This window comes from Leptopilina heterotoma, unplaced genomic scaffold, assembly GCF_015476425.1.
Source record: "Leptopilina heterotoma isolate Lh14 unplaced genomic scaffold, ASM1547642v1 Lhet_167, whole genome shotgun sequence".
NCBI lineage: Eukaryota > Metazoa > Arthropoda > Insecta > Hymenoptera > Figitidae > Leptopilina > Leptopilina heterotoma.
Window position 1 is genome coordinate 261,365 of NW_025110883.1, and position 12,896 is coordinate 274,260.

Genomic DNA, 12,896 nt, shown 5'->3' on the forward strand with positions numbered 1-12,896 from the left:
AAGAACCAAAATACATAAATTTTTCTTCTTCAAGAAACAATAAGTAGTCGCGCGCCGCTTCAAGATTATTTTATTTATATTCCCGAGATCAGCTTGTGCCGTATTTCCTTTACTAAAAGTTTGTATAATTATTTCCTGAAAATCGTTCGGTATATCAAACTCTAAGGCTTCCTTAAACTTTGCAGCGTTACCTTATTCATTGATGTGTTTAGAAACTGTTTTAAAATAACTGTAAAAATTATTCATTAAACTAAACTGCGCTACAATTGCTGTTTAAAAAAAATGCCGGATATTTTATTGAGAAAAAAAAATGCTCCTTCATTTTTCCAAGAGTCTCTCAGATGAAAGTATAGTAGTGAAGAGTAATTTTTTCACACGCTTCGATAGAGTTAGTCGCTTTCGGTGCACACGAGTAAAGAAGGTGCTTCGTTGGACAAAAGAGAAATAAATTTCTTGAGAGGCCAGCCATCCTTGCCGTGATAGTGAGGAGAGGGAGGCAAGAAGGTATTCCTGGGAAAAAATGGGGTGACAATTCTTCTCTTTTAAGAGACATTAGTCGGTGCCATAGCCTCGGGCCAGTTTCGAGGTGGGAGCTGCGCGAACGTCGCTCTCAAGGGAAAAAAAAGCTTCTACACTACAAAAACCTAGACCTCGAACTCAAAAGATTTACACGACAAAGGTTCAAGCGGGAAACAGATAAAGAAAGTTACGATAATTGTCGCGTAAAGACATACTCTTTTTAAGTAAAAGAAAGAAAAACTCGAGACAAAAAAGTCCCAAGAAAAACACTGAACGAAGCGAATAAAATGGAAATTTAAAGAGTAAGAAAAAATCCATTTTTTTCTTTCAAAAGTAGTAAAAGTTTTACTTATAAAAATTGTATTTTATTCTCTTATCGTTTAATCTAAAACTGTGATCTCGAAAACTCTTGTGTTCAGAAATAAATAAAACAATTTTAAAGAAAATTTTAGAGATGCAAAAAAATGAACTTTTTGAAATTTCTTTCCCTTTTGCAGTCTGATTTCAAGTGGCGAAAAACCTTCTTTCATGTATTTTTTCTATCTTTAAAGCTTTCCTTAAATTTACTCCTACCTTTTTTCAAGACAGTCGCGGTAGGTTTCCACGACCCTATCTTTTTGTTGCTCTTCGCTGGCGCAGACTCCAGCGAAATATTCGCACACAAAACGTGAGAGAAGCCAAGCAAAAAAAATGGTTTATTTTATTGTCAAATGTCAAGCAATTCAGTGGAACCGTTAATTATCGCGATATTCGTCTTGGGGAAAAAACAAATAATTTTCTGGCGTGCTTTGAATTCTCATTATTTTAATATTTTATTTCGCTGCCTTTAATTTTCGATAATATTTAATCTTCATTTTGTTGAATTAAATTTAAAAGAGTAAAGAATGTTTAAACATTTACTCGAATCCCTACAGAGCGGGTATGTTTTTGAAACTCTTACAATTTTTACAATAATTTATATGTTCTTCCAGATGACACGTTTTTTATTTTCAGGAAAATAGCAGAGTTTCTGAAATGAAGTCATAAAAGTTTGGTCGCTAGCTTCACCTGAGTATCTGCTATAGCTTTTTATTGGATGGAATACATTTAACTTCGAGGGCACGTATCTCAAGTGAGAGCAGTTAGAAACGTGGGAGCAAATATTTTTATTATTCAAGTGTGAAATTCTAATTTTTCTCTAAGCGTAAATAAACCGAGCCCTAGAAATTTTCAAAAATGAAATAAAAAGCATTTTATTATTCGTACATAATTGCATTCGTACAAAAGTTCATAAAGTTCCTTGACGCTTTAAAGAAATCTGGCAAAGAATCGACTGACAGGAAGGAGGATGTTTAACTATTAGAAGAAGAAACCGTGAAATTGAAACTCGGATTCTCCGCTTGTAAAAGGACACTTTCAAAAAAAGACCAATACAGGAAAGAGAGGATTCGATGAGATTGCTCGGTAGAGAAATTGCTCAGGCGTTAAAGAAAATTTGATTGAAAACTGAAATCTTTCTTCCGATAATATACTGCAAATACCATACTCTGTCTATTTACACTCGATTCTTTTTTCTTCCTTCAATGTTGCCATTGAAAATATGTTTTCTCCTATTGTACGAATATAGGAATAAAAAATGGACCGACTGAAATTAATAAACTCACTTGACAAAGTTTTTTTACTTTTTTCACTAGTACAGATTGGCTGTTAAATTTCCTGCGCCACTGCTCAACTACGTGGCCTGATAAAATCGCAGATCCGTAATGGGATCTTAACGTGACACTGGTTTTTCCTGTGAATTATACATTATTACTTGTATATAATGTAGGCGATAAATTCTTAAAAAGAAGCGTCATTAATTAAATTAATCTTATAAATAGCATTATTTTTCTTCATTTCCTATTCAAGTTCCACTAAAACGTTAGGTTTATTTATATTTCTGACCCTTCACAATTAAAGTTTTTCTACATTTGTTTAAGTAATTTCAAAATACAATGAGCAATAATTATTTAGCAAAAGTTAATTTAATGGATGATTAAATTTACTTTTGCGTTTAATCGTCAGTGACGTGTGCTTACAAAAGATAATTAATTATTGTTTTCATAATAATTATGCTTTCAATGTTGAATCGAGAATTGGAATATTTGAAGATAATTTGTCGTTTCCAGTCCAATTTTCCATTTTAAAGTGTAAATACTTTTTTTTGTTAAGGAGAGCTTAAAATGTAGAAAAAGATGACTCTGATCAGATGCTTGGGCTAACTTGGGATTAGACAAAAATTTATTCACGGGAAATTCATTTTAAATAAATTTCTACAATTAATTTACAAAAGAATGAGAGAAGTATGCAAATCTTTTCACTAAATATTAAAATAAAACAATGAACGCAGGAATAATTGAAGAGTAGATATGAAGAGAATTCAGAATTCAATTAATGAACCGTGAATTCTCCATTCCTTCCGTTCTTTAAAGTTTTCACAGTTCAGTAAAGAACATTTTAAAAGCATAATAAAATTTTTACAAAAATTTTCAAATAAATTCAACATTGAAATCTTGAACAAAGCTTTTACAGAAAAATGAGTCAATTTTTAGATTTAAAATATAATTCAAGTGCATTTATAAAAGAAGGATTGGAGAAATTTTTTAAAATTTATAACCGACATTATTTCGTATGATAAATGTCAAATAAATACATCAACGTAGAAACTCGCTGACTTGATTTCATTGCGGTGTACCACCCTAGGGCAGTCCTTTGATGTCATCAAAGATTTGCTTACCGCAAACTCTCTCTCTCTCTCTCTCTCTCTCTCTCTCTCTCTCTCTCTCTCTCTCTCTCTCTCTCTCTCTCTCTCTCTCTCTCTCTCTCGCAATAAGCTTTCCAGAATGATTAGTGGCAACTAATTATCCCTCAAGTATATACATACATATATGTTTATATCATATTTTCATGAACTTGAAGAACATTTTTTTCCTCAAAACGAAAATTACACATTCAATTTCCTGACATAACTTTCACAACAAGAATGTCTGACTAAAATTAAAATTACTACTTATAAACGTTTTCCTCTGAAATTTCAAATTACATACATATTTCGCTGCAAAACTCATTTATTGGGCGTAATTATAACTTAATATATTATTGAAAATTAAAAGTAATTCTATAAAAGAATTTAAACAAGTACGGCTAAACGATAAAATTGAGAAATGGCGAACATTCTTCACGTGCATTTGAAATTATTGTCATAAGGCACTCGTTTGAATTCCGGAAGGGTAGGACGTTATTATCTCCAGACAATTAAATTAGCTGCTATTGAAATTGAATTATTTCGGAACAGGAATGCTGGCATTCAAACGAAAGCTGGCAATGTACATGGAAATGTATACATATACATAAAGTACAATGTTAATTAGATAGGCACCATGGTGCTCGATGATGATTACTATTATTATTATTATTATTATTATTATTATTATTATTATTATTATTATTATTATTATTATTATTATTATATGGGACTTATAATTAAATCTCAATATTATATCAACCTACTCTGTTCATTCGATGGAGCACATTTATTATAAATGCTAGCCATTGTTGTCCACTCCATATATACACCCCGATTCTTCCGCTATTCCAATTAATTTTATCAATAATAATTCTCTTTTCTCTTTATTTCATTTTATCCTTTATATATCACTCATTTTATTGAATACAATTAGGTCTTTCGTTTCAGTGACCATTCAGCGACGTTTCATTTGTTTCTCTTCTTTTGTTTTATACGGTTTTAACAACAACATTTATTATTTATAACCTCAATTTTTAAATATTTAATTGTTAGGTAATATGTGTGTTTTTTAAAACTACTTTTATAACCTACTCTTGACCTGTGTCTTTGCTTGGAATTTTCAAGTTTTTATTATTTTTGAATCATTTCAGTGTAATTGCGTTAATTTTTATGGAGGATTATCTCCTCGTGAAGATTATTAGAGAGAAATTATTGTTAAGTAAGGTGAAAGTTTTTGAATTTTCTTGGTAACGAATGCATTTGATGTTAACTTTTGTGCTACTGAGAGAATCGAGGAAAAGCGACATCGAAGGTGGAAGTTCAGTGCTTTAAGTTGCTTCCGCTTATCACAAAGTTTCGTCTTATTCGAGGAAAATATTCCTTGGCCAAGATCGTTAGGAAAGTTAGCAATTGAACAATGTGTCCACCACGTCTTCGCTGTAACAGTTCATTTATTGTTCATTGTTGGCGAATAAAAATGTTACTAACAACTTTATTAAATTTCTATTAATTATCGCCAACGTGGCTCATTGTTGTTTCGCGATACTTCGTATTCAGACTTATCAAGCAGCTGACTAAGAAGGGCAAGCAAAGTTTCCTCCATCTAATTTTCTACATGACGAACGTGACACCACGTACCGACACTTTCGTCCGAAATACACGCCTCTCTCATCCACAACGAAAATTTACCCATTGCACACTGCTGTCGAGAATAATTTACTCAAGAGATGAGATGTAGTCTGCCTCACAGAATCGCACGATATTTATTTCGCTCTCTGATGTACACTTGTACGCTTTGCAGCATATCAAAAATATTTTTGTCATTAATAAAATCTTAAAAAAATGTTAGACTTCGCACTGGATAATTATTTTTTGCTCGTTTCTTCATTTTCCTTTTTTTCCCTCTACTACTTTTTTTTTTTAGTTTGAAAGCTACTTTTTGCTACTTATTTTTAAAATTAATTATCGAGTGCGAAGTCTAACATTTTTTCAAGTTTTTATTAATGACAAAAATATTTTTTCAGCATCAAGAAACAACAGTTCTATAGCCGTGCGCGACTTGATCCAACGGATATAATATAGGTATAAATTAAAAAATATTTACTTAAATCAAATAAATAAAAACAAAGCCACTTCGATCCTTCGAAAAAATTGAGATTCTGTTTGCAACAAATTTGAGTTTTCTTCAAAAGAGAAAATGACGTGATACAGTACTATATGTTTTTGAAAAACACCAAAATCAGAATTAACAAAATTATTTTCCCAGTGTGTGCTTTTTTGAGAACATGCAGAAAGGGAGTGTGCGTGATGAACTGGCTGTTTCGGGCTCTTGCCTACAATTTGGAAACTTAATTGAGCGAAAGATGGGGTGACTTTGTCAATGTATGTAAATAAAGGGATTTTGATACGTCAAAAGCTAATGATACAAAGATAATTTTGTTTTCCTCTTGAGCCACGTTGATCTGAGGGTGAAGCTCATTTGCACGATGCGAGTCTTGGCCGCAAGCATCATTTGGTACACCTGCATCCAACTTTACTTGAATATATCATGCTAATTTCACATCCTGGCGCATAATATTCCATCGCATAAGCCTTATTTTATTATTGAAAATTTTTGCAAATTGTTGCAAATTTTCCTCATGCGCTTTATTAAAACCAAAATTTATTATAAGAATTCAGCGATTTACAAAAGTATTGTGGTTTGCCAAATTTTCTCAATCTCAACAGATGAAAATTTATAGGTGTCAGCCGAATTGTCTAACGAGTCTTCGAGACTCGAATTGAGAGCAGAAATTGCGTTTGTCGGCACAAGTTGAAGCATTTTCAATGGCTGTGCTGATAGTTTTTGGACCATTTAGTTCGGCGTTGTAAATGCCTCCAGGCCCTTGACTCATTCATCAACCGGGGAACCACTGGGGACCAACATGAACCAACCAAGACAAATTGCACGCTCACTAGTATTTCCGACGCCGATCTCACAACCTCGATTAAAGCCCCTTTGTTTTATTTTATCTTATTGCTAATAAACATTTTTCTTTCCTCATTCCTCACGCGTTGCCAAGAAAAAATGTCTTTCATTACGAATAATATAACTCAATATTTAATTAATAATTCTAGTTTTCTTGTTGAAACGAGTGCTTGTCGAGCTAAAAAGCTATATGCATTCATTGAAAGTATACCATTATTTCTCCAAGAGAGAAATGAATTTCATGCGTTTATCAAAATAGTCGAGATAGTAGACTATACTTTAGGAAAATGCAAAACAAGTAAAGAACCATTCAAGTGAAATATAGTTCTCGCGAGAGTTGAAGGCCATTCCTATGTAAAATAGTCTCGACTAAAGTATAGCTCGTCGCAACTTGACGATATGCTAAAAAATCATTTTTTCAAAGCTATTTCAGTTTTCAATTATTATTCTTTTAGAAATATTCTCCTTACCCTCATTTCCCTTTTTTTATTGCAACAGTTTATTAGAATTGTACGTGTATAATTATTATTTAAGAAACTAAAATCTAAATGTGGTTATAAGCCACATGAAAAAGTTAACATTGTTAACTCTCGGTAGCATCATGTGGAATGAAATATTTTTTCACGGCATTTTTGTGGGCGAGCTTTTTCTCTAAAGAAAAGAAAAGATATGCAAATACGAATGTAAGTTGTCGGCGAAAAGAGCTGCAGGAGCCTCAAGCGAAGAGGATTCTCCTTGTAAGTACCCTTCCTGAAGTAAGACCTTTTCCCGCGGACTATGATGAAACTTTTTAATGGAAAACTATAGCGAGTTGACAAGAGTTATGCTTAAATGCAGTTATGCACAAATGTCTCTAGACATTATTGCTCAACAAAATATTTTCCCAAAAACCTTTTAAACTTTACTGTTTTCCGAAAAAAAGAAAAATATTTTGAAGAAAATGGAAAACACACACAATAAAATGAGTCAAATATGTTTTCACCACTTATTATTTTTCGTAAAAATTAGAAAATTTCATGTTAATTTTCAATTGTTTAAAATTGTATAACAATGAATGAATAATCAATCCATTAAAGTCAGGTTCTTATCTTTAGTTATTTTTGTTCGGAAAAAAATTGTTTAAAATTTTTAATATTGAATGGAATGATATGATATGAAACACGCTCTCCATTTAAGTTTTCTTTCATTTGAAATATTTCCCAATCTCTTTCAATTTTTGTGTTAAGAATAAAGAAAATATTTTTTGGAAAATTAATTTAATATTAACAATTTATTAGTACTTATAATTTTTAAATTCATTCAATTTATCTTCATATATCACTTTTACTTCTATTTTTTTATAAATATATCTACTAATTACTCTAAAATAGCACTGAAACGAGTTTCTTTATCAGCAAATTATCAGTTGCAAAACAAAACAGTTTAAATTTATTTGCAAATTAAATGGGTGAGTTGCATTTTAACTTGCAAAGAAATGTCATTTAATTAATTCTTCAATATGTTTTTTGCATAAATTCATTCGATTATAAAACAGTTACAAAACTAATACATAATATGATTTTCCATGGGAAATTATTGCATTTTTTATGCATCTACTATTCTGCTGCGCTTCTAAGTGTTAAAAGTTTTAAAAGTTGTAAAATTTTGGGCGTTTTCCCCTTTCAATCAAAAAGTCACAATATCATGTTCGAGCAATTAATGAAGGGTTTGGCACTGCGTGGGCATAAAGTGGATGTTATCACTCATTTTGAATTAAGAAATCCACCAAGTAACTATCGAACAATTATTAATTTTAGTGAAATTAAGCACAACTTGCTTAATCTGACAAATAATTTGCCAATAGACAAAAGTGAGCAGAAAAGCGTTAATCCGTTAATCCGTTAATCCGTTAATCCGTTAATCGTTAATTGAGTTTAAATTTTCATTAACGATTGACGAAGTTATCTTTTAGATTAACAATGCCCACCTTTGACAATAAGTTTCATTTCAGTTTTGAAACACGATATGCCATACTATCTCGCCATCTTGCCAGGAAATGAAATTTGTCGATTATTATCTAATGAGAAAATGCAACAATTCATTAAAAATCCGCCAAATAAGTACGATCTCATCATTACCGAGGTAAACAAGTTTATGTACACCAATCGATTTGTGATAAATTGCTTATTCAATCAACTTTTCAGGCTTTTGCAGCAAATTGCTATTTTGGTTTGGGCTTCGTACTAAAAGCACCAGTCATAACGGTGTCTACAATGATGGAATTTCCATGGACTTTTAATTCAATCAGAAATCCCGATTCAACCGCTTTCATTGCAAATGTATTTTTTGGATCGTCAACAATTGAGACATTTTTCGATCGCTTAAGAAATACAATGACTGTCCATCTCGGCAGAAATAGATTTTACGGAATGGCCGACAAAACTCAGACAGAATTAATGAGAAAATATTTGAGTCCAGACATACCAAATATACGAGAAGTGGAAAAAAATGTTGCACTAATGTTTACAAATTGCCATTACACATTTTTTGGAGTGAGACCTCTCAGTCCAGCTATAATTTCCATAGCTGGTTTGCATGTTGAACAAAATACTGATGAGCTCTCATCGGTAAAAACGAGTATTTTTAAACTAGCACCAATATTTTTGGCTTCCATTATTAGGTTTACAAATATTTTTTGCAGGAATTGAAAAAATGGATGGATGACAGTGTACATGGTGTAATTTATTTCACATTTGGTTCAATGTTACTCATTGAAAGCCTTCCTAAAAAAGTTATTCTCAAATTTTATGCTGCATTTTCCAAAATATCACCTGTTAGAGTTTTAATGAAGGTAGCTAATGAAAATATGTTGCCTCCAGGTCTTCCTGAAAATGTGCTCACATTTGCATGGATACCTCAAATTCCAATTTTAAGTAAGAGTCACATTTAATTACTAAAGTAATAGTAATATTAAATTACTTGAAAATTTTGCTTTTTTATACGCAGAACATAATAATACCAAAGTTTTTATGACACATGGTGGTCTGATGGGAAGTCAAGAAGCACTTTTTTATAGTGTTCCTCTCATAGGATTTCCGCAAAGCGTTGATCAGTTTATAAATGTTGACGTTTTAGTGAGGAAAAGTATGGCAATTCAAATGGATCATGAAACAATGACAACTGAACACTTAATTGATTCTTTAAATTTAATTCTCTCGGATGCAACCTACAAGTAAGTTTTCAATACTGTACATACTTTTTTTTAAAAAGTTAATGGAAAATAAAACAATATAAATTTTTTTAGAAATGCTGCTGTACGTGAATCTCGTATTTTCCGAGATCGACCAATGAGGGCAATGGAAACTGCAATTTTTTGGGTGGAATACATAATTAGAAATGGACCCAATTCATTGAAATCACCGGCTATTGATTTACATTGGTGGCAAGTCGAACTCTTGGACGTTTACGCATTTTTAATAATCTCATTTATCATAATTTTATATATTTTTATATCTCTTATCACAAGAATTATTCTTGTTATGCAAACTGCATAAAAAGACAATTAAATTTCTAGACTAATTTCAATTGATTTTTGCTAATAATAAAGAATCTCGTTATTCCAACACTTTTTAAATTGCTGTTTGTTGATAAAGAAAAATTGATTATTAGTTTTTTTATTAGTTTTCGTAAAATTGGGTAGAACGTCTCATTGGAAAATTTATACTAAACCTAGCTTAACCTTAGCTTTTGTGGATATTTCAAGTCGGTACTTACTGAACGATAATCCTTTTACAAACTGCTATTAAGGAATCTGGAATCGCGAGAAGTACCTCTTTCTGGGTAAAGTTTCAAAATTAAGTTCACACTGTAGTCCAAAACCAATGATGCGAGAACTAACAACTGCAAAGAAACTTGGTACATTCGCTTGTATATGAGTTTATTGATCAAACTTGAATCGAAACTACGTTTAAAAAGGTAACAATAATATATCTTAATTACTAGAAACTTAATTCATTTATGTAAGTTGTTGATTGATTGAAATGGTCGACTAAACAAGTTGATGAAAAAAGAACCAAAATACATAAATTTTTCTTCTTCAAGAAACAATAAGTAGTCGCGCGCCGCTTCAAGATTATTTTATTTATATTCCCGAGATCAGCTTGTGCCGTATTTCCTTTACTAAAAGTTTGTATAATTATTTCCTGAAAATCGTTCGGTATATCAAACTCTAAGGCTTCCTTAAACTTTGCAGCGTTACCTTATTCATTGATGTGTTTAGAAACTGTTTTAAAATAACTGTAAAAATTATTCATTAAACTAAACTGCGCTACAATTGCTGTTTAAAAAAAATGCCGGATATTTTATTGAGAAAAAAAAATGCTCCTTCATTTTTCCAAGAGTCTCTCAGATGAAAGTATAGTAGTGAAGAGTAATTTTTTCACACGCTTCGATAGAGTTAGTCGCTTTCGGTGCACACGAGTAAAGAAGGTGCTTCGTTGGACAAAAGAGAAATAAATTTCTTGAGAGGCCAGCCATCCTTGCCGTGATAGTGAGGAGAGGGAGGCAAGAAGGTATTCCTGGGAAAAAATGGGGTGACAATTCTTCTCTTTTAAGAGACATTAGTCGGTGCCATAGCCTCGGGCCAGTTTCGAGGTGGGAGCTGCGCGAACGTCGCTCTCAAGGGAAAAAAAAGCTTCTACACTACAAAAACCTAGACCTCGAACTCAAAAGATTTACACGACAAAGGTTCAAGCGGGAAACAGATAAAGAAAGTTACGATAATTGTCGCGTAAAGACATACTCTTTTTAAGTAAAAGAAAGAAAAACTCGAGACAAAAAAGTCCCAAGAAAAACACTGAACGAAGCGAATAAAATGGAAATTTAAAGAGTAAGAAAAAATCCATTTTTTTCTTTCAAAAGTAGTAAAAGTTTTACTTATAAAAATTGTATTTTATTCTCTTATCGTTTAATCTAAAACTGTGATCTCGAAAACTCTTGTGTTCAGAAATAAATAAAACAATTTTAAAGAAAATTTTAGAGATGCAAAAAAATGAACTTTTTGAAATTTCTTTCCCTTTTGCAGTCTGATTTCAAGTGGCGAAAAACCTTCTTTCATGTATTTTTTCTATCTTTAAAGCTTTCCTTAAATTTACTCCTACCTTTTTTCAAGACAGTCGCGGTAGGTTTCCACGACCCTATCTTTTTGTTGCTCTTCGCTGGCGCAGACTCCAGCGAAATATTCGCACACAAAACGTGAGAGAAGCCAAGCAAAAAAAATGGTTTATTTTATTGTCAAATGTCAAGCAATTCAGTGGAACCGTTAATTATCGCGATATTCGTCTTGGGGAAAAAACAAATAATTTTCTGGCGTGCTTTGAATTCTCATTATTTTAATATTTTATTTCGCTGCCTTTAATTTTCGATAATATTTAATCTTCATTTTGTTGAATTAAATTTAAAAGAGTAAAGAATGTTTAAACATTTACTCGAATCCCTACAGAGCGGGTATGTTTTTGAAACTCTTACAATTTTTACAATAATTTATATGTTCTTCCAGATGACACGTTTTTTATTTTCAGGAAAATAGCAGAGTTTCTGAAATGAAGTCATAAAAGTTTGGTCGCTAGCTTCACCTGAGTATCTGCTATAGCTTTTTATTGGATGGAATACATTTAACTTCGAGGGCACGTATCTCAAGTGAGAGCAGTTAGAAACGTGGGAGCAAATATTTTTATTATTCAAGTGTGAAATTCTAATTTTTCTCTAAGCGTAAATAAACCGAGCCCTAGAAATTTTCAAAAATGAAATAAAAAGCATTTTATTATTCGCACATAATTGCATTCGTACAAAAGTTCATAAAGTTCCTTGACGCTTTAAAGAAATCTGGCAAAGAATCGACTGACAGGAAGGAGGATGTTTAACTATTAGAAGAAGAAACCGTGAAATTGAAACTCGGATTCTCCGCTTGTAAAAGGACACTTTCAAAAAAAGACCAATACAGGAAAGAGAGGATTCGATGAGATTGCTCGGTAGAGAAATTGCTCAGGCGTTAAAGAAAATTTGATTGAAAACTGAAATCTTTCTTCCGATAATATACTGCAAATACCATACTCTGTCTATTTACACTCGATTCTTTTTTCTTCCTTCAATGTTGCCATTGAAAATATGTTTTCTCCTATTGTACGAATATAAGAATAAAAAAATGGACCGACTGAAATTAATAAACTCACTTGACAAAGTTTTTTTACTTTTTTCCACTCTTTTAATGGGAAGTAATTGTAAAATGAACTTTTCTAGTGACTTTAACTTCAAGATTTAGTAATTAGTTGATAATAATAGTTGAGTTGATAATTGAAACTCCAGAATAGAGTGGAAAATATGAAAACAGAAGTATAAACAGAAACAAACAAGGAGTGCACGCTCATGTTGTTTTAATGGACAATATCGTTTGTTTTCCGCGTATTTGTTCTCTACAATGCGCCTCTGGTGGCCTCAATATACTGCAAAATTTCCGCAAATACACACACGACATTCATGTGTCTTTTAAAATGTAGATTCGTTCAATTCAATTAATTTCTTTGCCTAAATGATCATTCTACATATTATATTGAAGCAACTCCACTTTCTTTTCTCACGCATTGACTAAAATTTTCAATTTTTAAAATC

General features: G+C 31.8%; 1 protein-coding gene across 2 annotated transcripts; it reads left to right on the forward strand.

Annotated features, from left to right (window-relative positions):
- The first annotated feature begins 6,866 nt into the window (after positions 1–6,866).
- On the forward strand, positions 6,867–9,853 carry LOC122499444 (UDP-glucosyltransferase 2-like). 2 transcript variants are annotated; one of them, XM_043607813.1, is made up of 6 exons: positions 6,867–6,988; positions 8,242–8,372; positions 8,435–8,857; positions 8,932–9,163; positions 9,237–9,462; positions 9,535–9,853. In XM_043607813.1, the coding sequence occupies exons 2-6, from the start codon at positions 8,256–8,258 to the stop codon at positions 9,782–9,784; spliced, it is 1,248 nt and encodes a 415-aa protein (XP_043463748.1). In that variant the 5' UTR covers positions 6,867–6,988; positions 8,242–8,255; the 3' UTR covers positions 9,785–9,853. The 2 variants fall into 2 exon arrangements, with proteins under 2 accessions (XP_043463748.1, XP_043463747.1); XM_043607812.1 differs by lacking the exon at positions 6,867–6,988 and adding an exon at positions 7,727–8,100.
- The last annotated feature ends 3,043 nt before the right edge of the window (positions 9,854–12,896 follow it).